At 35.4% G+C, this 27,198-nt stretch overlaps 1 protein-coding gene across 7 annotated transcripts in view; it reads left to right on the top strand.

Annotated features, from left to right (window-relative positions):
• Positions 1 to 27,198, top strand: part of Fer (FER tyrosine kinase) — a 512,255-nt gene that overhangs the window by 316,222 nt on the left and 168,835 nt on the right. For all 7 annotated transcript variants that reach the window (XM_029557642.1, XM_008856015.3, XM_008856016.3 and 4 more), the window contains 3 exons: positions 9,849 to 9,905; positions 15,097 to 15,212; positions 21,464 to 21,558. In XM_029557642.1, coding sequence (XP_029413502.1) covers positions 9,849 to 9,905; positions 15,097 to 15,212; positions 21,464 to 21,558 — 268 coding nt within the window. The remainder of the gene's footprint in view (positions 1 to 9,848; positions 9,906 to 15,096; positions 15,213 to 21,463; positions 21,559 to 27,198) is intronic.

The raw sequence follows: 27,198 nt of genomic DNA, 5'->3' as shown, positions 1-27,198 counted from the left end.
AAATAATTTATGTTTCCATTGTTGAAAATCTGTATATTTCACTTGTTTCAAGAGCCTTTTAAAATGACTGTATTTTTGTGGTTGCTTTTTAATTCATGTCTAATAATTCCAGTATCTGATCTATCTCAGTGTTATTGTTAGAAGACTATCTCTACTCATTCGGGTTTTCGTTTTCTTGATTCTTGATAATATTTTTAAAATCTCATTAAGGGAACTGGAGAGATGGCTCAGCAGTTAGGAGCACTGACTGCTCTTACAGAGGACCTGGGTTCCATTCCCAACCCCCACATAGCTGCTAACAACCATCTGTAACTCCAATTTCAGGGGATCCAACGCCCTCGTCTGACCTCCTTGGGCATTACATGACACAGGTGCATTTACATGCAGGCAATACACTCATACACATAAAATAAAAAAGAATAATACTTTTTTTTTAAGCTCAGATTAAAGAACTGGAGAGACGGCTCTGGTTAAGAGCACCCACTGCTCTTGCAGAGGACCTGGGTTCGATTCCCAGTACCCACATGGCAGCTAACAACCGTCCGTAAACTCCAGTTCCAATTCCAGGGGAATCCAATGCTCTCTTCTGACTCCATGGGCATTGCATGACACAGGTGCACCTACACATAAATATATTCATAAAAATATACACATAAAAATAATAAAAAGAAAACAAAAACAAAAAATAAAACAGAAAAAAAACTCAGATTAAGTTAATCAATAAACTGAACATCCAATTTAATCTGTTTTATTAGAAGACTTCAGGTCCTTTTAAAATTTTTTCTTTTTTGCAAAGCAGTCACCTTATTTAGATTTAGCTTTCAAATTCCAGCATTGGTGGTGGCCTATGATTTCACTGCTAGTCTAATTTTTCGAGCCTTTTTGGCGGCATTGTGTTTTGCTGGTGTGTTTGGAGCCATTTAACTTACAATTTTCTTTTTAGTGCTGCTTCAGGGCATGGAGTTGTCCTGGGCTGGGCTGCCAGGTGTTTCTCACTATGGAGAAAAGGGTCTCAGGCCTATGGCTTGTTTAGTAGGATTTCCCTGACTGTGAGCAACAGAGAGCTCTTCCTGAGCTGTGGCTTAGGCTTATAGTACTTGGATTTCTTCTCCCAATATTCTCCAGCTGCTCTCTTGTCTTTAGTATTCTAATGTAATCTCAGATCACCACAGACAAAGAGCCTTTCCAGGCTAGCCTGCATTTTCTAGCAGTATTTCCCCTGCTGAAGCAGCCTAGCTACTTTGTATTCTTTGGTTAAGGAGTGAGATGTCAGGCCAGCAGGGACAGAGGCTTCTCAGGCATGTTTGCTTATTGCTCTGCCCCTCCTCCCTCCAGTTTTTAGTTCATGGCCAGTTCATTATTTCTTTGTGGGCCAAGTGGTCTAAGGTCTGACTGAGAAAGAGAGTCCTTCCCTTAGCTGCTTCTTGCTTGCTAGGTTTCTCTCGGTCCCTCCTAGATAGTGTTGGGCTCATTTCATGGTGTTTACGACTCCAAGTAACCTCAGGGAAGGATGGTCCTACCTGCTCTTCCTTGTCTTGTCTAGGTAGGCTGGATGATTTCTTTTGTTGTGTGGATAGGACAGAAGGCAGCTTACTGCTATGATGTTCCCTTATTCCTCAACTGCCCAACTGGTTTGCCTTGCTCCTACCCACTTTTAACAGTACTTGGCTTGCCTTGTGCATTATCACCAGGGTTTATGATACTGTGTGCTTGGCTAAGTTTGTCATAGGTTGAAAAGGTACATTTCTAGTTTCCCACCATACAGTGCTCTCTTTTAAGATCTTTTTGGCTCTACCATATTTATTTATCTAGATTAATTCCATTTATTTATATACCTTTACCAAAATTATTTTCTACTTTTTTTTAGATTTACTATACTTTTATTTATGTGGGAGGGAGGGTATATGTGCACATATGTATGAGAATGGTCACGGAGGCCAGAAGACAACAAATCCCTTAGAGCTGGGATTGCAGTCATTAGTGAGCCACTCAAAGTGGGTGCTGGAACCAAACTTTAGTCCCTAACCACTGTGCTGTCTTTCCAACTTTTCTAATTTTTTTTTTGGTTTTTTAAAATTATTTTATTATCTAGACTAAGAACTCAAAAAGAGGAAACCCCAAATTTCTCCAATAGTAATATTCTCATCCATACAGAAAGGGAAATTCCTTTTATTTCAGAGACTTGGGAAACTTGTTATATCTGAGAAAAATAACCACATATTTGCACTAAATACATTAATCATCATCATCATCATTAATCATCCTACTTATAACTTCCTCCCATGTATTTTAAGTAAAACATAACTGACAAGTTTATGTTTCCCCCAAAACCATGCATAATGGACCTAACCAATTGAATGGCATGTATAAGATGCATACAGAGTGACAATCAGCTTCCTCTTTGGCCATTAGCATTAAGTACATAATGATAAATTTCAAGAGATACAGGAACCTAAATAGTACAAAACTGGGGCAAAGAACAGTCACATTTAGAAAAAAATTTGTTAGTTACTGCAATCCCCATCTTAACCCTTTTCTTGCTTTTTCTTTTTCTTTCTGATTTTGGATTTTTTGAAACAGGGTCTCCATGCAGCCCCAGATGGCCTGAAACTCCTTATATAGACCAGGCTACCCTCAATCTCACAGAGATCCACCTGCTTCTGCCTCTCAAGTGCTAAGATTAAGGGTGTGTGCCACCATACCCAGTTAACCTTTCCCTAAAAAGATCTAATCCATAATTTAAAGCCATTGTCAGAATCCAAATTAGTTTTATCTTCAGGAGTAATATGGGGGCTTGAGAGAGGGATCAGTAGTTAAGAGAACAGGCTGCTCTTACAAAGGACCTAGGTTCGAATCCCAGCACCCACATGACAGCTAACAACCATCTGTAACCCCAGCTCCAGGGGATCTAACATCCTCTTCTGGCTTCCCAAGGGCACTGCATGCGATGGGTACCCTTACATACATACAGGCATAACACATAAAATGAAAAATAAAGGTTTTTTTTTAAAGAATAATGTATGTTACTTCTTTTGATGTTCACCCTTATCAGTACCCAGTTTTATAGCCAGAAGGAATTCTGAAGTTTGCCCTTTTCAACCTGAGAGATAATGTAAGTGGACTGAACTGACCTCCATGTAACAACAACAAAAAAAGGAATTGAACCTTTAAACTGTGCAGGTAATCTAGGAAAGCAGAACAAAATCTGCCTTCCTTTACTTTTTTAAAAATTTTTATTAAATTTTGTGGTATTTCATACAGAATATCTCAAACAATCTGAATCATCTTTATAGCCCTGTCCCCACCAGAACTCTCCCAGAGCTCCCCACCCACTGGAACCCATATACTCTGTCCTAAGTGTTAAGTCCCACTGTGTCAAGTCAGTGTCCCAAGGCATTCCCCAGTGCAAGTCCATCCACTTGTGGTTGAGTCAGAACCCTCTCATCTGTCTGCCCAAACATCTATCATTTTCTTTTTTTTAAAACAGAGCATAGGGTAGGAATTTATTTACAGAGGAGTGGGTACCCACCTTTTACAGCTGCACTGGAAAGTCCACACTCAAATATAGATCCTGTGACTTCCTACAGCTGCAGAAAATGGTGAGAGAGGTGCCTCCTGGCATTCTTGGCTTAAATATCCTTAGCCCCTCCCCCACATGTAGCTAAGGTCAACTGATTGGGTGAGAGGGGTAACTGACTCCCCCTCAACTCCTTGATGAGTGTGGGAAGAAGGTATGACTATAACTTGCCAACATAGTGGTTGGAGGACACTTCCAGGTAACACTCCACCCCTTCCTCTGGCTCTTACATTCTTTCTGCCAACCTCTTCCATAAAAGTCCCTGAGCCTTGGAGGGGGTGGTAGGCGTGGGATGATCTTCCTTCTATTGTGGCAAGGCACTGAACTTTTGGGTTTCTGCCTCATCACTTATCCATGGGCTATTGGCCCATTTCAGTGTGATTCTATCTGCTATTATAATACAAACAGCAAGAAGCTATAGTCACACCTCTGGAAAAATGTGTTGAAAATTGCCTCTCTTCGGAATTTAAAAAAAAAAAAAAAGAAAAAGAAAAGAAGAAAGAAACTTTTAATCCAAAAGTTAAAAAATAGGGATTTTAGTATGGGAAACTTTTTAATTTATTGAGCTTTTTAATAAATAGTACTTTATTTTTTAGCATCTTTTATCTTTGTTCATATTAACTAACAAATTTCTGAAAGCCAGAAGTTTAAGAAATAAGTTTGGATTGGCAAGTTTTCATACTGTTTTGCTCTGGAATAGGCTGCGAAGGTTAGACTGACTATTAACTTCTAAATCTCTGTTACTTTCCTAAAATTTTCATTTTTCTAGCTTTGAAAGTTTTAGATGAACCATGAAAAATAGATATGATTGTTTGAATACATTTCTTGCCAGTAACTTTGAGTAACATTATTCATATTTTCTTACATAATTATCATTTTTCCTAAAAGTATATTATTTCAAAGATTTATCATATTCATAAATTTAATTTAATTTCTAATAAATGAAAATAATGAGACTATTGAATGTAATCTGACAAATTTTACCTTGCAAGCAATTTTTTCTATCACAAATATTTAAATAATTCACTGTTTAAAAATATATTACCTTTGGCCGGGCATGGTGGTGCATGCCTTTAATCCCAGCACTTGGGAGGCAGAGGCAGGCGGATCTCTGTGAGTTTGAGGCCAGCCTGGTCTATATAGTGTGTTCCAGGCCAGCTGGAGCTACTGGGAGACCCTGTCTCAAAAAAGAGAGAGAGAGGTACAAATGGCCAATGAAAAATAAGATGAGTATTTATACATAAAACTTAGGTGTATAAATATATGATATATACAAAACAAAATAAATTAAGAATATAAAAAACAAATTAGTGGTTAGCTATTAATCCAGCAACCTGTATGGGACAAACTCTAGAAAATGAGACTAGCCATGTGCCTCAAAGGGGTACCTTTACTTCTGTTCTTCTGTTCCTTGTATTTCCTAAATTGATGACTTGCATTTTGATCTTTGTCTCAGATTGGGCTTCTGGAATAACTCAGACTAACACATAGCCATGTCTCCTTCACATCCAGGTTACTAGAATCAGCTGTCTTAACTCACTAGAGGGCAGGGAGTCCATTTCAACTGTTCCTTCCTTTTCCCCATCTCACGCACACATCAGCTCAATGAATAAATACTGATTACTAACAGAGCCATTAGAAGGTACATTGAGAATTCAGTACATTCAAGTGACAACTGAAATCCTTAACCTTCAGCCCACACTTTCCAAGTATTATTGAAGTACAGAATTTCCAATTCCCAAGTATATTCAAAATAAATTTGTTCCTGGACACTATTATTAATCTTGTCTTCAATTATTTCATTGTCATCACTTACTTTGCATTTTAGTCTGTTACCTGTGAGAAGCTGGTATTCTATGAAATATTAAATACCCAGTAATAAAAAACATTAAACCTATAGAATTTGTAAATATTTTTATTCTCCAGTGTGTGATAGGAATTTTTCATCAAATATGTAATTTGTAAGTGTGGCAATTATGATAAAGAGAAGTAACCTGTAAAAGTTACTTTTACATATTTATTTTCAGTTTTCAGTATTTTTTATTTTATGTTTTTTATGTGTATGAGTGTATTGTCTGCATGCATGTAAATGCATCTGTGTCACGCAGTACCCACAGAAGTCAGAAGACAGTGTTGGACCTCCTGGAACTGGAGTTACAGACAGTTGTTAGCTGTCATATGGGTACTGGGAATCGAACCCAGGTCCTCTGCAAGAGCACTCAGTGCTCTTAACCACTAAGCCATCTCTCCAGCCCCATGATTTTAGTATCTTAAACCCACTTATAATATAGTTATTTATTAATTTATTTTAAACATATCATTAAAATAATAATCATCATGCTTGCTATTATCAATCCTAGGTCCCTAAAGTCATTATTATGATCAGCTACGTGTATGAAGATTACCCATAGTTTCTTCTTATCAATATTTGAATACATATAGACTCCAAGGGTTTTGTTTTTGTTTTTGTTTTGTTTTTGGTCTTTCTGAGACAGGGTCTCCCTGTAGCCCCAGGCTGATTTGGAACTCAGTATTTAGACCAGGCTGGCCTTGAACTCACAGAGATCTGCCTGGCTCTGCCTCCCAAGTGCTAGGTATTTAACTTATAAAGAAATGACCAAGTACTAATACGGCTTTACTATAGGTGAATCACCTAGATATATCATTGACAACACTTATTAAAGGCTTCAACAGAGTCGCCCATAAAATATCCAAAAAAAGGCCAGGCGTGGTGGTGTACGCCTTTAATCCCAGCACTTGGGAGGCAGAGGCAGGTGGATCTCTGTGAGTTCAAGGCCAGCCTGGTCTACATAGTGAGTTCCAGGACAGCTGGGGCTGCAGGGAGACCCTGTCTCAAAAAGTTATATATATATATACAAAGAGAGAGAGAAACACCAAACCAAACTTCCCTTAAAAAAACCCAAAAACTTATTAAAAACTTCAGTTGAAAACTGACAGTTTTTTATTCAGTTGAGAATGCCTATCCTGCCATTTTTTTCTTCCTAGAAAATCAGGACCATTACCAATTAAGCAGTTACATTTTTAGAAAAAGTTCTATATTCCCTTGATTATAATAATTCAATGAATATACTGGGATGCTACTAAGTAAAGGAATAAAATTTGAAGATTAGAATAATAGTTGCCATTGTTTCTGAATGTTATAATAAAAATTAAGATGTGATATATTTTAGAAAGTTATAAATATCACAATTTATTGTTACTTCCTTTAGTTTAACCACTTATGTATACAAAGATACATGGTTGCTACATTGTTTCAGATATTTTCAGAAAGATTTGTTTGTGAAAACTGATGAAAGGAATGCTAATTTATTTTAAATTGGGCATATAGTGCACACTTTGTAACTCTACAGTTTGGCATGTATTGGCTTTCTGGAAATGACACTCATTTTTCATGTGTGTGGGTGGGCATCCAGTACACAAAAAAGTGGCATGCCATTTAGTCAGACCACAGATGTGTGGATTGTTGTTTGAGCCTCCAGTTCACCTAGCTAATACAGTATTCTAAGGTATACAATTTAAACTCTAAGGAGTGTTGTAGCCTGTGTATAATGTCCTTTGACTGATCTCTGTAACACAGTATCGTATGTTCGTATCATATGTTGAAGCTAGGAGAGGAGACACAGGGTGAGCATCTTAGCTTTGTCACCTGTACATCTGACCACAGACAGGCTTGTTTTTTCAATGGCTCACAGTGGAAAGTTTCATCTAAACTTCTTGCTTTTCATTATCTACTGTGATAAACTCGAAAATAAGTATATTAACACTTCTGCCTTGCGGACTCTAATATTCTTTGATGAGTAACATTGATAACATATTATGGAGGGTGGTCGGATTAAACCATTAGTGCTACTCAATGGACAAAATCAATTTTTTTAATTAAAAATCAACTTTGTGGATATGTAATTTACATCTAAAATTTTGCTTAGCAGGTTTGTAGAGCTATCTCAGTTGATAAAGTTCCTGCTGTGTAAGCCTAAGGACCCAAGTTCAAATCCCCAGAACCCATAGAAAAAGTGGTGTGTGGCTGCATGTGACTGTAATTCCAGCACTAGGGAGACAGAGACAGGTGAATTCCTGGAGCCTACTGGGTGGCTAGTCTAGCCAGTCAGTTCTGGGTTCAGTGAGAAACCTTTTCTCCAACAATAAGTTAGAGACTGATTGAGGAAGACACACCATGTCAACCTTTGGCCTCTACCCATGAACTGCATTCCTGCATGAACAAATGCACAGCCATGCAGAAACACATACATCATACATGTCCTATACACATATGTACACAAAAAAATATGGAAAGAATTTAAATGTATAAATGACTTATCAAGAAATTGGGGGCTAAAGAGTTCCAGACTTTATGAGAAACTTCCAAATTATTTTCCAAAATGACAATGTGTGTGTGTCTGTGTGAGATTTTTCAGGTTCATCAATAATATATTAGGCTCTAAAACCTTACAACTTCATATTGCTCTTTAAAATTTTAGGGTGGGAGTAGAACAGTGATCAAAGACTTGTATAGCACATGAGTCTGTAAATTCAGTTCCCGGGAATGAACACACACACACACACACACACACACACACACACGCACGCATGCACGCGCACACTTCAGTATTGTAATGAATGTGAAGTGCTGTCTTACCATGGTTAATTATATATATATGTTGCTGATGACTAGTGATGTTAAGCCCTTTGTGATGTGTCTGTACGTTGTTTTCCATCTTTTGTTAAGTTGTTTTTTTTTATAATTTCTTGAAATTTAGTAGGTTTTGAGATGTGAGTTCTATATATGTTCTGCATACAGATTTATTATTTGGTAGAAATATTGTAAAATGTTCTCCCAATTTGTAATTTGCCTTTCATTTTATACATTATGGTTGAAAACATGAATGCTTCTAAGTTTGAGGAAATGCAGTTTTTATTTCTTATATCTAAGAAATCTTTGCTTATTCATGTCCTGTAAAGCTCCTCTTCTCCGTTTTCTTTTAATCTTCATAGCTTTAACTTAACATTTATACTGAAATATTATTTATGTAAATTGCCTTTTGAAAATAAAGGTGGCCTGAGCCAGGTGTGGTGGCACATACTTTTAATCCCAGCCCTCGGAAGGCAGAGGCAGGCAGATCTCTGGGAGATCAATGCCAGCCTGGTCTACATTGCCCCGAAGCTGGGGATACAGGGAGACCCTGTCTCAGAAAACAAAACCAAACAAAGGTGGCCTGTGTTTGGTTTGCCTATCAGAGGGTGATAATTGAGTGTCACATAAATTTCCTAAAGATAAACTACTTCAAATGACTGTCAAAGGATATTTTTAAAGCATTTGCATTTATATTTTTACTTCAAGATATTTGGTTACCTATTATGACTCATAGAAGAAGTCATAACTTTATTTCTATCTAATGAGAGAAATTATCCTCCAGTGTGAATACGATCCTAAATACTGAATGGCATATTGAACTCTGTTCTGTTGCATCCTCCTCTTCTCATCTGTCTCCTTTTTCCCCATTAGCTTCCTTACCTTCTTTCTGCTCTAACTTTTTTCTTGCTTCCTTTCATTTTCCTTCTTCCTTTTAAAGTAACCTATTCATTTTTCTAACATCATAATTTGTGTGATTTAATAGCTCTGTGTTTTTACATGCTAATGTGCTCCCTGTGTAGTAGTCAGTTCCTGAACTTGAAGGAGATGCTTTTCTACAATACCATATTTGCATCACCAGTATTGCACATCCTACTGGTATTGTAATTGATGTTTGTTTCTTTGTTATATCACAGAAAATAATGCCAAAAAGATATGGGACTATGTACATGGTCATAGAAAGCTATAATTCATACTGTTTTTATGTATAAAAACTGGCTCTTAGTAATGTGGGCATGTTAAAATGAGTTTTAAGAACAAATGAAAATTGATCATTTTGGATTGTAACATGAAACTGTAATTTGCTATGACAAAACTTAAACTTTTTTTAATGGAGGGTGGGTAAAAAGTACACCTTCTGTTTTACTTACATGTATACCGTCATTTTGAAGGCTATAATTTCTGACAGAAGTTTGCTACAGTATAGGTTTTGATAGCCAATTGAGTAGTAACTATTCTCAAATCTGTTTTGTAGCATCTTGAAGTCACAGCTTCTTAGTATGCTAATGATTATACTTAGTGGACTATCCTCCTTAGATTTATTTTCCATTATTTCCTCGAGTGAATTTTTTAGGAAATGTATTCCTGATTGGACTAAACAACCATTTCTTTTTGCTATAGGATAAGAAATGGATTCTCAATCATGAAGATGTCACATTGGGAGAATTACTAGGCAAGGTATGTAATCAGCTGAGCTAAATAGCCAAAATCTTTCTATTTATCATGAACTTTACATTGTTGTTCAAAGCTTTTTTTAATATTCCAGTACACAGCAAGGAATGTATACATTAATCCAGAAGAACACAGTATCATATCTCTTTAAAATCCTACAACATTCACTGATGTAGATGTGTGATACTCTTGGAAAGGCATGTGGATGATTCTGTCTGTAAAAATAGTGTATACATTACACTTAAAGGGCTAAAGCCATAGTGATTTTATTACAATGTAATAAAACCAAAATTATTAAATGCAGGTTTAAAAAGAAACTGTGAAGTAGTGAAAGTTTAAATAAACACCTAGTTATCTTACTTTGTTTCCAGTTATATATGGTTGTCCAGAAAAAATAGGCATGTTCATGAAATTATAGTTTATAACACCAAATTTTAATAAAAAATAATGTGAACAAGAGACCAAGGAGACGGTTCAGGGAATAAAGGCACTTTTATCAAGCCTGACCACCTGAACTCAATATCCTACATGGTAGAAGAGAACTGACTCCTACAAGTTGTCCTCTGACCACCACACATGTGCCTTGGCAGGTATACAGCCCTGCACCCACACACTAAATAAATAAATGTAAATTTAGAAATAATGACGTAGAGAAAATGTGCTTCATCTTAAATACCTGTTTTGTAACTAGCTCCATTAGTGGTCAGAGCGAACTGTTCAGCAGTTCCATAAAGTTTTTTTCTTCTAATCTAGTTGGATGCTTCCTCCAAGTCATAGCCATATTATATGTTATTTATAACAATAACAACAGACATTTGATAATTAGTCAAATAGACTACTTACAAATTATTCTCATAATTTAATTTATGTTCTGGTGAAAAATACTAGCTTGTCACTATAATCAGGAATGTTTCTCTATAAAGTTTGAATTGAATTTAGCTTCATGATGTACTATGAAAACTGTACAATTCAGTTAATTTTGGGAAAGTTTTCATACATAACTTATAAGTGATCGGTACTAGACTCAATTCAGGTCCTGCATTTTAAGTAAAATAATAAATTATGATTCTTTATTTACTTAAATGTAAACTTGGTGACTTGAGCATGTTTCCCAATTTTATGAAAACCTGTAATATATGCTAAGACAGTATATCTTTGTGGAGGCCATCTCCTTCACAGGACTCTTAGCACTTACTATTTTAAATTATCTTTTCTAAGTGGAAGCATAAATTTGCTATTGGAAAAAAGATTTTATTTGCTAATACACTTTTTATTAAGGTTATTCTGAAGAGTCTTAAGCTAAAAGGAGAGGCTATGTTTATTTATTCTTAGATGGTCTCATAATTCTTAAGAAAACAATTCTGAAGAATATTATTTAGAAGCTGGGCGTGGTGGCACATGCCTTTAATCCCACCACTTGGGAGGCAGAGGCAGGTGGAGCTCTGTGAGTTCAAGCCAGCCTCATCTACATAGTGAGTTCCTAAAAAAAAAAAAAAAAAAAAAAAAAAAAAAAAAAAAAAAAAATTATTATTTAGTATTGCTGTGGTAGGCTATAGCAATGATTTAGTCATAAGTTATTACAAAGAAACTAATTTCCATGAAAGTTTAATTAAATAATTTCAAAACTAAATCACTTATTGAAATGCGGACAATAAATTACCGAGGACATATTTTTCAGTACTAAATAAAAATATTTTAATTAAAAAAATTTGTGTACACTGTAGTGTATGACTTATCAGCAAGAATTTAGCTTCTTACAAGGACTGTTTCTAAGAATAATTACTTTTTCAATGACTAAACATGAAAGTCTCAATAAATTTAGCCATTTTAAAGAAAGTACTTTTTAAGAGATGTTGTTTAGCTTAATTTTGTCTGATATTTTTAAATGATGGAACATAATTTATCATTTAAAATTATACTACTCTTCCTGAATATTTACAATATACTGAGAATTCAATTGCTTATGAGAGCACATGAATGGTTAAAAGAGAGCTAAACTTTAGAGTTTAGGAGTAATTAATGAGTAATGACAAAAACTAATCTTTTTGTTTAGAACTATAGCCTTAGGCTGCATTTGCTGAGTAGCCAACATTCAGTAGGTACTGTATTCAGCCATCCTGTATTTACTGTATGTCTCTGATAAACCAGGCCCTCTCTTTGGTGTTTGGCAGACTCAGTGAACAAGCAGGCAAAATCCCTTGCATTTACCATGCTTCTGCTCTTACTAGCAAGGAAAAGACAGGTAATAAGAAGCATTTTAAATAGGTAAAGTTTTATAGCGTTAGAGGACACTAAGTTCTATGAAAAGTGTAAAGGATTTGGGAATGCTGTTAGTCAAAGCTGGTTCTTAAAAAGAAATCTAGTCAAATCTTATTAAGATGATTTGATTAAAAACTTGAATGAAACAAGCTGTTTAGTCATGTAGACAGCTGGCAATCAGGGTTCTAGACAGAGTGAATAACCCATGCAAAACTCACCTGCTGAATAAGGGATCCAGATTGGCAGTAACTGAGCAAGCAAAAGGGGGAATGTGGAAGGAGAGGAAGTTAGTGAGATGGTGAGGATATAGATCGCACAGCTCTTGATTGGCCATTGTAATACCTTTGACTTTTATTGTGAATGAAAAGGAGAGCTGGTGGGTGATTTTTTCAGTGGAGAAGCATGATTATACTTTTGAAAAGGTCTCTGAGTTAAAAATAGGCTCCTGACTTGAAAGGTTAGGAGAAAATTGTACATACCTCACTGAAAAATGATATTAAAACAAGGTTGTTGTGGCAAGGGGGTAGTGAATTTTAGATACATTTCTGAAGCTGAACCAGTTGAATATCTTGATGGATGCTGTGGGGATTGAGAGAAAGAGGTAACTTAGCTTTAAGTGTAGCAGGTTTCTGGAACAAAACTAGAAGTTTTTGGTACATTGAATTTGTCTGTTAGATTTCTGCAGAAAGATGATAGAAGATATTTGAACAACATGTATTGAGGTTAAAAGAGATGTCTATTCCAGAATATAAATAGAGTAATTCTTGTACAGAGGTAGTTTTTAAGAGCATAAGAACAGATAGGTCCAATGAGGGAGTGGGTCTAGATAAAGGAGGGTAAGAACTGATTCCTGGTCACTTAGCCTATTCCAGCACTAATAGGCTAGGGGAAATAAAAGCAGCCCTCGAAGGAGGTTGAGAAGAAACCACCAATTAGGAAGGCAGAACCCCAGGAGCTGTTACGATGCCAAGAGCAGAAGGTATTCCAAGGAGGAAACAGTGATGCGGGGGTCAAATGCTTGGTGAGAAGTACTTGAAATGCCAATGGAGATTTAACTGCTGGATTTGGCAATAATGTCACTGATAATAAGGCTCACAGTTTTGTTGAAATGCTTTATGTGAAAAATTGGTTGGAACGGATTTAAGAGAGAATGAGGAGAAGCATGAGATCATAAGAATATAGCTGAAGTTTTTCCTCAGAAGGAAGCAGCGATGCAGAGTATTTGCATCAAAAGAAATATTTTATGTTGTTTAACCTGAGAGAAATAACAGTATGTTAATTTATAGTTGACAATGGTGTAGTTGAAGATGTTGGGATTTGAGAGAGTTATGCTACATCAAAGTGAGAAAGAATGAGATAGTTCACAATGGAAGGAAGACTGACAGAAATACAGTGTCTCGTTTTTAACACAGGGAGGAAGATTGGCAGTCACAGAAATATGTAGCTGGGAGTCCAGGAGTTGTTTAGAACATGTCCGTTTCTTTTTTCAGAGAAGTAGGAAGCAACGTCATTAGCTAAGAATGATAGGGGAAGACTTGAAAAGAGAGAAGCCGGCAAACCAGTCATCCAGAAGACTGGGAGTACAAATGTCATCCTGAGCCACATTAAGGGACCCTTAAACATTGTTTATGAATTTATAGTTGAATCAGTCAGCAGGGTTATGGTTTTTCTCTAGTCATGTTTGAGTAGACTGTATTTGGGGTTTAATCAGGGCTGTGAATTTGCCAAGGGAGTGCTACAGATTAAGAAAGGAGTGAAGATGATGAAAGTATATGGTAAGTATCTGAAATTATTGACCATGGAATTTGAGGTCAAAAGGAGGAAAGGATATTATTCTTACAGAGTTAAAAATTGTTACAGATGCATACTAGAGGACATTAGAAAAATGAGAGCCAGACAGAAGATAAGGTGAATGAGGGCGATATTATGGAAGATTTACATTATTGGTCTTAGCGATGTTAGGATATGACCCTAGAAATTACATGGATTATAAGAGCATTGGAAGAGAGACATCTAAAAAATGAAGTTTGAAGTGTTAAAAGCACTTTTAAATGTCTATTGAAGTAATCAAAAGTTGCTACCGATGTAACACCTGGTAGTGATAGTGACATGTGAGTTCGAACTGTCAGTGAACAAAAGAAAATAGTTTCTGTAGGTGACAGGCACGTGTAGGATAGTGGGAAACAGATGAATGACAGTCTCAAAGCTAGGAACATTTAAGAACATAGATGCAGAATGCTTTAAAGGCAGTAATAAGAACCTAAGGGAATGCTAAAACACTTTTGTGGTAAGGTGTTAGCCTTATTGATCTTTTCTGTAGTGTCAAGTCCTTTTTTTCTGAGGACCGTAAATAGGGCATTATATCAAAATAGATGCTGCCATACTATTAGGAATGTTCATGCATTTGATAAACTTTAGGTCACCATTGGTGATATTAATGCTTGAGTAGGCACCTTTGTCCTCGGTACCTTTCAGCATTGACAACCTGTGATAGTTGACACATTATCATCTGCCGGGGTTTTGCCTCCTTTCACCCCATTCTTCCACTTTTCTCCAGCAGACATGGTTATGAGGATCAATAGTGAGCCCTCTGATTCTTTCTCTTATCTTTAATCATGATGATATTTTCATTTAATAAAGTATAGTGCTTAAGGGATGAAATGGAGTAGGTGTAAGGAAACATACATTTTTTGACAGTATAGATATCTCCTTTTGTTGCAGCCAGGAGATAATAAGGCTTTCTCTAGCAAAGATTAACCTGACAGTATTCTGCTGGATGAAGAAATGATTGCTCATATTTATTAAAATTAGAAATTTGTGATAAACAACACAGTAATTTGGTTAACTCAAAATGCTTCATTTCTTGCTTACTTGTTTTTTAGCAAAGATTTGTGTTCTATCCATGCATACTAAACAATGATTATATTTTTATTTTCAGGGGAATTTTGGTGAAGTATATAAAGGCACACTAAAGGATAAAACTCCTGTAGCTGTTAAAACGTGTAAAGAAGATCTTCCTCAGGAACTAAAAATAAAATTTTTGCAAGAAGCCAAGTGAGTTCTCTGAAATAATACTAAATGTGTTTATAAGTCATTATAGCATATTTATTATTAATTATCATTATCAGATATTTAAGTTATTGGTAAATTAACTATATCAAGTACATATAAAAATGCAAATATAATTTGGACAGAGTATGATGGGTGGACATATGCGTGGGTGGAGAGTGAATGAAGGGTGGATAGGCAGGTGAATGCAAAGAAGGGCAAAAAGGAGAACAGAGGTGGCGGTGAGGGAACACAGCCCATAGTATGCATCACTTGATGTTCATCTCCATTTATAATCTAAAAATACCAATGGCAGTAGATTAAAGTTAATATTAAGTACTTAACATACATACAGTCTGAAGAATAAAGTTGTAAACTCTTTTTCATGTACACTAATGGAAATTCAGCTGATAAAAGTCTTGCTACTATAATTGAAATTCACAACTTATTGTTACAGTTATCAGTATTTTTAAGGTGAAAGGCTATGTCTAGCATAAGTTTAAAGAAATTTTCTACTTTTTAACTTGTTTTATTGCAAAGTAAAGAGCTTAATTTCTTCTTTTTAAGTGAAATTATGCAGTGTGACATTAAAAACATAAATTTTATCCATTCAAATTTCTGAGTATTCTTCCTACACTTCAGAGTTAAATATTTATATAGTGAGTGTTGTCTGAGATCATGCTGGCTATCTTATGCAATTTCTTCACTACTATACTTCAACCTAAGAAACGATATTTTGTTTTAAAGTCAAACATTCTGAAACTTACATTTTAATTTCTACTACAAATTACAATATCTACGTTATTGACAGAATATTTTATCTCTAGAAATTTTCCTTATTTTTTTAAATTATTTTTTAATAACCACATAATTAGAAGAAGCATTTCATTACAACAGCGTTGACATAGTCAATAACAATTTCCAGAGCTAAGCTGCATCTCTTTCAAAATTGGCTGTAAAATTTTAGGTTCACAGTTGAATTAATACAGTTATACTTGGGCTGGAGAGATGGCTCAGTGGTTAAGAACACTGGTTGTTCTTGCGGAAGACCCGGTCTGAATTCCAGCACCCACGTGGCAGCTAACAGCTGTCTGTAACTCCAGTCCCAGGGCATCTGACAGCCTCTTCTGACCTCAATGAGCATTGCATGAAATGGATGTACTTACCTACATGCAGGCACTACACACATATACATAAAATAAAAATAATAAATAAAAATTTTAAAAATACAGTTATACAATACTGTACTCAATATAAACCCTAGCAGACATAAAATTAAATGAGGTTTTAACCTTTAAAAAAGATCTCCACTTTATTTTAAAATATACTGTTTCATACAGAAAAACTCATTTTTAATGCAGTTAATGCTTAGATGTTTGCACATGTGTCTTCTAAGCTCTATGTATCTGATTATTACTAATCACATTTGATTACTTTCTGAGATCCTTGGCACCAGAGCATGGATATAAAGTCATCAGATAGATTTCAATGGTAATTTTTTCACATCTACTAATTAACAAGCAAATTTTTATGCTTCTTCCTCAAATATAACTCATTTTTTATTTATTGATTTTTGTGTGTGTGTATTTCATACAGAACATCCCAAACAATTTTATTCATCTATATACCCACATCCCAAGTGGCACCCTCCCATAGTCTCCCTCCCCACTGCAGCCCATATACTCTGTCATCCCTGTTACTGTCCACAGTGTTGCCAATGCCCCTAGCCGTTCCCCAGTTCTTGTCCATCCGCTGAGTCTAGTCAGCCTATCTGGAGTTCCTTGTTTTAGGAAGATCAGTTCTTCTTCATATAGCAGCAAGCAGTTGCCAGTATTCCTTTAGATAAGATTGGGGTCTGCTGTTCATTTTCCCAGTTCAATGCTTTGTTACTGTCTGGGAGTCTCTTGGGCCACCCTGGCCAACAACTCAAAGGACAGTATCTCCTGTCCGGCATTGTTTCTTGTTATGTAGACTTTAGCTAGACACGTGGACTCTTAAAGAATTATATTGATCCCTTTAACCTTTGGTTATACTTTCCTTTTGGGTATTTAAGACCATGCAGTTGGCCCAAATAAATCTCATTTTTACTCTTAAGGTCATTTGAGGACCTGTTCCTCAGGGGTCACGTGAGCTTGGGAGGAACCCTGGCCCCTTTCTTTTACTAGTTCCACTTATGTGAAGATAAGTCAAAGGTCCTACTTGACCCTGGTTGGCTTCACTTGGAAGCATGGAGGAAATTATTCCACTGTGTTGACCCTTCTCTTTGTAGACTGGACACTGGTTCAAGTCCATCTGGTGGGGTCTCCATGGCGTCCTTGATCAGGAGGACAGTTGACTCACCACAGTTATAGGACATTTTGAGAGATGCTCCATAGTCCCCAGGAACTTAGTCAACCTTGGAGGGCAAGGAGCAAAAATTGTCCCTCTGACCAAATTAGTGCAGGCCTGAAAGTATGGCTGTTAAACATCCAATAAGGTTAATTCCACCAGCCTGGTACTTCTAATTACCATGTACTATGTAGATAAAGCTTAGGCAAAGATCAAAGTATCTCAAATAAACCTTGACTAGACATGTATTATGTTCCTTGAGCTAGTTGTATGTATAATTTGTCAGTAAGTTGTTGGACTAATATGGTTCCCTATGATTTTTTTAAAACTAGCTAGGCATTATTTTATCTCTTGCATTGTCTAACCCTTCCACCGTGGTTTCCCCATTTAAAGTGTCCCCATTTTTCCCATTTCACCTTTAATAATACCCTTCTCCTATGGTCCCATCTCTCTTGAGCTCCTTCTTTCCCTTTATCCCCAAGGTTCCTTGTATAACCTTCCCTCCCCCCTCCCCTTAAAATAACCCAATTTTTTATCCCTTATTTCCTACTGTTCTTCTCTTTCAGATTTCTTTCTTTTCCTTTACTTCCTTGGTTCCTTTTCATTATCCTGGTTCCTGTAGTTATATCTGGATACATACTCGCTTATAAGGATCTGGTGCTAGGATCCACATATGAGGGAGAACATAGGTCATGTGTTTTTCTGAGTCTGTGTTACTTCATTTAGTTTAACAGTTTCTAGTTCCATTCATTTACCTGTAAATTTCATGATTCCATCTTTCTTTATTGATGAGTGAAACTCCATCATATAAATTAACCACATTCTCATTATCCACTCATCAGTTGTGGGACACTTAGGTGGCTTCCATCTCTTAGCTATTGTGAAAAGAGCAGCAACAAACATGGATTTACAAGTGTCCCTGAAATAGGATGAATTCTTTAGGTATATGCCAAGGAGTGGTATGACTGGGTCAAACTCTAGGTTCATTTTTAGTTTTTTAAGATTTCTCCACACTGCTTTCAATAGGGGTTGAACAAATTTGCTATCCCACCAGCAGGGCCCACCAGCAGGGGAGCATTCCCCTTTCCCCACTTCCTCGCCAACATTTGGTATCATTTATTTTCTTCATCTTAGCCAGTCTGACTGGTAGGAAGAAATCTTAAAGTGGTTTTAATTCACATTTCCCTAATTATTAATGATGTTGAACACCTTTAAGATGCTTTTTAGCCATCTTTATTTCTTCTTTTGAGAACTCTCTGTTCAGTTCCTTACCCCTTGTATTTGAGTTACTTCCATTCTTGATTCTTTGTTTTTTGAGTTTGTTGTATATCCTGGATGTTAAACCTCTGTCAGATGTGTGGCTGGTGAAGATTTTCTCCCATTCTGTGGGTTTTCTCTTCTCTTTCTTGGTTGCTTCTTTTGATGTACAGAAGCTTTTAGTTTAATGAGGTCCCATTTGTTGATTGTTGGCCTCGTTTCCTGAGCAATCGGTGTCTCAATTAGAAAATCCTTTCCTACCCCTATATCTTGTAGGTTGTTGCCAATATTTTCTTCCAACAGTTTCAGAGTTTCAGGCTTCATATTGAGGTCTTTCATTCATTTGGCATTGACTTTTGTGCAAGGTGAAAGATAGGGGCTTAGTTTCATTCTTGTACAGTGGAGATCCAGTTTTGCCAGCATCATTTGCTGAACATGCTGTCTTTCCTCCAGTGAATATTCTTGGCCCCTTTGTCAAATATCAGGTGGCTGAAATTGCATGTACTCATATTTGAGTCTTCAATTTTGTTTCATTGATCTACAGGTCTATTTTTGTGCCAATACTGTGTGGTTTTTATGACTAAGCTCTGTTGCATAGATTAAAATCTGCTATAGTAATCCCCCCAACATTGCTCTTAGTGCTCAGGGTTGCTTTGGCTACCTGATGTATTTTGTGCTTCCATATGAATCTTAGGATGTTTTTTTCCAATTCTGTGAAGAATGTCATGGGGATTTTGATTGGCATTGCATTGAATCTATAACTGGCTTTTGTAAGGATGGTCATTTTCACAATATTAATTCTTCCAATCCATGAGCATGGGAGGTCCTTCCATCTTCTGATGTCTTCCTCAATCTCTTTCTTTAAAGATATAAAATTTTCATTAAAATTCAAAGATTTGATGTCTTTGGTCCGGTTTATTCTGAGATATTTTATTTTATTGCTGGTATTGTGAAAGGAAGTGTTTCCATGTACTCTATCTGATTGCTTGTTATTGGTATATAGAAAGGCTAGAGGCTTTTGTAGATTAATTTTGTAACCTGCCACTTGCTGAAAGTGTTCACCATTTCTCAGTGTTTTCTGGTGGAATTTTTGGCTTCCCTTAGATATAATATCATATCATCTGCAAAAAGGGATAATATGATCTCTTCTTTTTAAATTATTGCTCCTATAATTTCCTTTTCTTGTCTTATTGCTCTTGTAAGAGTTTCAAGCACTATGTTTAAAAGAAGTGGAGCTAGTGGACAGCCTTGTCTGGTTCCTGATTTTAATGGGAATGCTTCCAGTTTTTATCCATTTAAAATGATGTTGGCTGTGGGCTTGTTGTGTATGGCTTTAATTCTGTTGAGGTATGTTCCCTCCAGTCCAATTCCCTGTAGGACTTTGAACATAAATGCATGTTGAATTTTGTCAAAGGCCTTCTCTGCATCTATTGAGATGACCATGTGGTTCTTGTCTTTGAGTCCATTTACATGATTTATGAAGTTGATTGACTTACATATATTGAATCATCCCTGCATCTCTGGAATAAATCCAACTTGATCATGGTGAATGATCTTTTTGATGTTTGTCTGTATGCGGTTTGCAAGTATTTTCTTGAGAATTTTTGTATCTATGTTCATTAAAGATATAGATCTATAGTTTCTTTTTTTGGTTGTATCTTTGCCTGGCTTTAGATTTAGATTAATGATGGTCTTATAGAAGGAAATTGGAAGTTCTCCCTCCACTTCTATCTTTTTGAATAAATTAAGTAGTATTGGACATAGATCTTCTTTAAATGTCTGGTAGAATTCTGCTGTAAATCCAAAGTGGTCCTCGCTTTTTTTAGTAGGGAGGTTTTGTATTGCTGTTTCAATTTCCTTATGTGTTATAGGTCAGTTTAAGCTGTTGATCTCTTCTTGGTTTAGTTTTGGTGGTTCCCATGATATTAGGTTTTCAAATTTAGTGGCGTATAGGTTTTTAAAGTATTCCCTTGTAATGTTCTGGATCTTTTTGGTGTCTGTTTTGATCTTTCCCCTTTCATCTTTGATTTTGTTGATTTGGAGGTGCTCTTTCTTTCTTTGGTTAATTGGGCTAGGGGTCTGTTCATCTTGTTTAACTAAATGTTTATACCAGGGTAGAAAGTGCTCTGGGGGAAATGAATCTCTTTTTAGCCCTTGCTTGGAGTCCTATTAATGATTCTTTCTTACTTTATAACCTCTCATGAAATTGTGCCTTCATATGAACTACTCAGTGCTGATTCAGTGTAAGCCTTTGTTAACAGTTTTTTACTCAATTAGTTTTAACTTTTTGCTTCATTTTTCAGAACTATTGTTTCTGCCATCTACAATATATTATGTAGCAAAATTTTACCAGTATGGGATAATCTGGGGGTGGGTAGTGACTAAAACTAGATATTGTGAAGGAAGTTGAATGTGTTATTTCTGTGTATGTGGGCGTTAAGCATTCAGAGTGAGTACCAATTTTAAAATAAATTGCCTTATTTGCACTCATATCCTGTTGCCCATGTTTATCAATACCCATTTATATGCATCTCATTTTGCGTAATTTGGGGCCATACTAATATTTTTATTAAATTGTGATTAAAGCATGTGCTACTTGCACACATCATTATCATAAATGAAGTCTTGTATTAGTCAACTGACAGAAATCTATGTACTTTTCTCTCATCCAGAATTCTCAAGCAATATGATCACCCCAATATTGTTAAACTTATAGGCGTGTGTACACAAAGGCAGCCCGTCTACATCATTATGGAGCTGGTCCCAGGTAATGCGATTTGAGAGGTTTGCTTGATGACATTTTAATGTTATATTTTATTACTTTTTCATGTTTAGTCTCTTTGATTTCCCCTTCTAAAGTTTCCAAGGAGTTTTGCATAACATTTTCCTGATAACAAAGCTTGTATATACACTCAATGTTTATGTAGGCTATAATATGTTGCTGTTTTCAAGAAAATGTCAGCCAACATTTCTTGAGGCAGATTTATTAGAGTATAGTTGCAAGTGGAGTTCAGTTACATATAGTGTTTATGTATGAAAAGTTGTGCAGAAAAATTTGTCATTGGTATACCTTGATGACACTGCAACTGCCCCTTATATTTAGTTTTGTGTCATTTTCCAAACACATTGCTAAGTAGCCTCGTTTTTTATTATATAAAACATTTGCATTGTACTTTGGGGTCATTTGTGAACTATGTGCTTCCTTCATATGTGGACCAATAAAGGATTATCTATCTGGGAATTTTCTCCAGAGACTTTCCTGACTCCAGGTCTCTTAGTTAACAATTTTTGACAATAAACAAGGACAACCTCAATCTGTCATAGTATGTTTAAAGTTTTTCTCATTATCCATGCAAAAATACAGAGGTAAACTTTGATATTGATAAGGTTTTCAGTGTTTAATAACTAAAAAGGGTTTGCTTTACCTTTTCAGTTTCTTCTTTAATTACTTATTTGATTAGAATAAATGTAAAGGAATATGAAAAATGTTTGTGATTTTAATTTAAATTCTTAGAGTACACCTAATATTGTATATACCCTATAAAATATGGCCTATATTAATGCTTCCACTATTTAGGATTATTTCTTCTATCTTATCATACTACATTGCTTGCTACTCAAATATCCCAAATACTACCATATAACTGCCGGACACATAGATTATTACTCACTTCATCCTCATTGAAATGCATTTTCTGTGTTAGGCCTGATTTGCACTTCTCTGAACTATAGATGAATAGGTATAATCTAAAAATTTGGAGACAATTGAGTAGTAGATAGTTATAATTAGAATAGGATATTTAAACATAAACATAGGGACACTCACATGGGTACAGATGGAGCCTTTGTTCACTAAGGAATGCTACCTAGACACTTAGATTTGGGAGGTAGGCAAACTTGAAGAAAAGTGACTCTTGTTACTGTGGGCCATCAAAACTCATGATTGTAAAATGTAGATGGCATGTCTAAGTTGAATAAAACAAATGATAGTTTTGTACAGAAGCAGGCATGTATTCATCTAAGTGCTGGCAAGTAACCTCTGCTACAACTTTTTTTTACATGTAATTAAAGATAAAAAATTAAACATGCAAGTCTTCTACTCAGCATTGTAATTATATTTCAGTACTAATTTGTTGTTGACAGTCCCCCCCACAGGAAGAAATGCTTAATGTAGGGACTTTGAATTTTCTTTTTTAAATCCTCTATAATTATAGGAAAATCATTCAACAGCAATGCTTCAAGTCTTGGCTTTTTCTTGTAATATAACTTGTGATGAGATTATTGTGTCATAGTCGCCTGTATACATCTTCCTTCACCTCATATTGACTATAAAGTATTCTGTTTTGTAAAACTTACATAGTTTATCCAGTCTGTATTCTAGTTATGTATGCTCTGCTCTTTCCTTTTTATCTTCCCTTTTCTTTACTTTTTCTCTTTCTTTTTTGCAAACAGTGCTCAATCATTTTACCCTTGTTGTGAACTTGTTTAGAAATAAGATTAAAAACTTAGAAGTAGGATTGTTGGATCCAACTGAATGTGTACATTTAATTGATAGATTGCTTTATAACAAATTTTCACTGTAAGAGTTTTAAGTAACTCATTTATTACTTCACAGTAGTGTAGGTTAGAAGTTGAACCAAGCTCAGCTGAATTCTCTGAGGCCAATGTCAAAATGTCATGCTTATCTGGACACCCTAGAGACTAATCTGCAACCAGGCTTATTCAGATATTGGCAGGTCCTTTGCCTTGTGACTGTTCACCTGAGCCTCTCATTTCTTTTTGGTGTGTCATCCATGTCACTTCATAGCACAGTCATGCCAAATCCTTCAAGTGTTTTAGATTTCCCTGACTTACACTTATATTACTAGCTGGAGAATTTATATGAAATCAGGCCTATCTAGACAATTTCCCTATATTAAGGTCAACTCTGCCATGTGACCAAACATATTCATGAGATTGGCATCTAATCATGTTCTTAAGAGCTAAGGATTAGGGTAACACATGTTTGAGAAGCTATCAAGTCCTGCCTACCTTAAGAAATTTTGCTAAATTTTCTCAAAGACTAGTTGTAGTGTGGAATCTAAACTCTATTCATGAACTTTTCATATCAAGTTACGTGAAATCCCATGATTGATATATAATAAAATGTTATCTTTTTACCCAGACATGATTCTGCAGTATCACAATTGAATCATTTTGAAAATACCAGGTCATTAGGCTGCACACATCTTTCAGAGAGTGATATAGTTCATTATACAGTATCAAAAGAGCTTGTTCATTAATGCACAGTTAGTCTCATTAGAAAAGCAATATGACACCCTTAAATTCATGGTAGCAGTTACATACTTTCTAAAATTTTAATTCTGTTTTGAAAGCTTGGATTTTATCACTGGCCTTAAAACTTAGCTTTTTTTTTTGAAGAGTCAAGGTTACTTAATTCATTTTTAATAAAATGACTGCAAAACATATTAATTTTTTCTCTCTCTTTTTCAAAACAGGCTTAATGATATGTAACTGATGCACAATAAAGAGTAGCATGTATAAAGTATGTATATATTGACATTTGTATAATCCTTTGAAAGCCTTGCCTCAGTCAAGGCACTGAACAGCTCTCTCACTCCCATATTTCTCATGACTTTGTGGCTCCTTCCTGACCTTTCTACAGCATCCCAGTCAACTGATCTGCCACTTGTCACTGATAGTTAATATTTCTTAGAGTTTTATGTAAAGGGAATTATACATTATTTTTCATTTTTGTCCAGTCCATAATTAAATTTGTCCAATCTCATAATTATATGAGAGTAACCCATTTTTATTTAACATACAAAATAATGGGTTTCATCATGACATTTTCATACATATATGTTGTACCCTGCTCATATTTATCCCTTGCTTTCTCTGCCCCTCCCCCTTCATCAGTCCCTTTCAACCCCCTCAAATACTTCTGCTTCTGCTTTCATGTCATATATTCATATAGTTAAATTTAGATTCTGTATCTGTGAGAAAAAATGTGTGATACTTCATTTCCCCCATTACCTCTAATTCTCCACCTCCTTCTCCCCTGCACCTCATAATCCATGTTTTGATGTATATCACAGTCCAGTCCTTTGTATTGCTGAGTAGAATTCCATTTTATGAATACATTATAGTCCATCCATCCAGCAGTTGATAGATGTGAACATTCATGTGCTTTGTTTATCTTGGAACTTTGAGTAGATAGAATGGTTCATATGACATTTATGTTTGAAATTTTAAGAAATTACCAAATTGCTTTAAAAGCAATCATTATACATTCCTTATAACATTTTATGAGAGTTCTGCTTTTTCCACATCCTCCTCAACACTTGGTCTTTCTTTAGCCTTTCTAATATTTCTATAGAGGTTGTTCGCTTGCTTGGTTTTGTTTGTTTTCTTTTGCTTTTGTTTTGTTTTGTGGCAGAATCTCACTATGTAGCCCTGCCTCGCTATACAGACCAAGATGACCTTGAACGCAGAGATTTGATGTTTCGGCCCCCAATGTGCTAGGATTAAAAGTGCCACCACACCAGTTTTGTTTTGGCTTGAATTTACTTTTCCTTGGTGACTAAGAATGTTTACTCTCTTTCATATACTTTGGGGTGGGGCATTTCTTCAACTTCTTTGATCTAGTGTCTTTTCAAATAACTTACCTACTTTTAAAATTGGGTTGTTTGCTTTTTGTAATTAAGTCTTGGTTCTTTCATATTTTGATGTATGTGCTTTTTCTGTTGGTTTCTACCTTTTATTTTCTTAACAGTGTCTTTTGAAGAGCAGATGTTTTTAATTTTGATGAAATATAATTTATGTTTTATGAATCATGCTTTTGATGGTATATCTAAGAAATCTTTGAACACAAGGCTACAAAGATTTTCCTCTTCCATTTAATTTTTTTTAAGTTGCAAACTTTTAGAATGTATATTCGACTCTAATCAGTTTATGGTATTTTTTTGTTATTTAATGAATAAATATACTGAAGTTCATATTTTTAGCATGATGTCCTGTTGTTCCAGTACCACTTGTTTCAGTTACTAGATATTTTCTCCCTTCTTGTCTTTTTAGCTTTATATAAAATTCACTTATCATATACATGTGAATCTATTTTTTAACTCTTTTTCCTGGCACTTGTTTGTTTTTCTTCATGCTGGCATCACAGTAGCTTAATAGCAGTAGCTTAACAAATCTTGACCCCAGAATTAGTGCACATATTTTATATAAGGCCAGAAATCATATAAGTATGTTACAGAGAAGAATCTAGAGGAAATCTCTGGGAAATGGACCTTGGATAATGAGTTTTATAGATGTTACATCATTCAAGACACAAAAGAAAAAACTAAAAAAAAAAATGGAGCTATGGCAATTTAAAAATTCTCACAGGAAAAGAAGCAGTCAACAAAAAGAAACAATTAGCCTAAGGATTGAGAAAAGTGTAGGTAAACCAATATATGATAAAGGATTAATACCCAAAGTTGACAGAATTCAAAGAACCCGACAGTAAAAAAACAACTTTAATCAAAGTGGACAGAATAGACATTTATCTAAAGAAGACATAAAAATAGCTAACAAGTATATAAAAGATGCTCAAGATATTAGCTATGCTATACAAAACAGCAGTACAATACCCACCCATTAGTATGACTGTTATCAGATAAGTCAAAAGATAACAAATGTTGGCAAGAATGTGATGAGAAAGAAACTGAGTTCCTGGGAATGCACTTTCTCTCTCTAGGCATAACACTGTAGCAAGGACATTGTCGCCTACTTCATAAAGCTCACATGCTCTCCTGTGTTTATTGTCGCATCATTCACAATAGCAGAGGTACAGATAGCAATGCAACCTGATTATCTGTTGGTGAGATAATGAACAAAGAAAATATGGTACATACGTATACTGAGTATACAGCGCTAGAAAATAATGAGTTTTTGCTATTTACTATACATGCATGAGCCTAGAGAAAATTGTACCTTGTTAACTAAGACATAGAAAGAAAATACTATATCACACATATGTAGAAAAAATAAAATAGTGGTTATAAATAGGAGCTGTAGTCAGAGGATACAAAGAATTAGTATGAACAAGCCGAAGGATTTGATGAAAAGTATAGGTAACGGAATTGTATCATATATGGGATTTATGCTAGATGATTATATTTTAGCTGCTCTTGAAAATGGAAAAGTAATGAAAACGGATAGGTTCATTTGCTTCACTATAGTAACCATATTTCTATCTAGATATACCTAATGATTCCTTGTTGTCTACCTAAAGAGTTTGTGTTTGTGGGTGTGTTTGTATACTCAGAGTTACTTAATACATAATGTCTTCAGATCATTTGATACTTTTTTGCCTTATTTGGGTGTTAAAGGTCCTTTCTATTTTCAAATTACTTTTCCA

The sequence above is a fragment of the Nannospalax galili genome, unplaced genomic scaffold (assembly GCF_000622305.1).
Source record: "Nannospalax galili isolate Female #2095 unplaced genomic scaffold, S.galili_v1.0 scaffold27, whole genome shotgun sequence".
Lineage (NCBI taxonomy): Eukaryota > Metazoa > Chordata > Mammalia > Rodentia > Spalacidae > Nannospalax > Nannospalax galili.
Note: the sequence above shows the minus strand (reverse complement) of the source record. Positions and strands in the feature narration are given on the sequence as shown.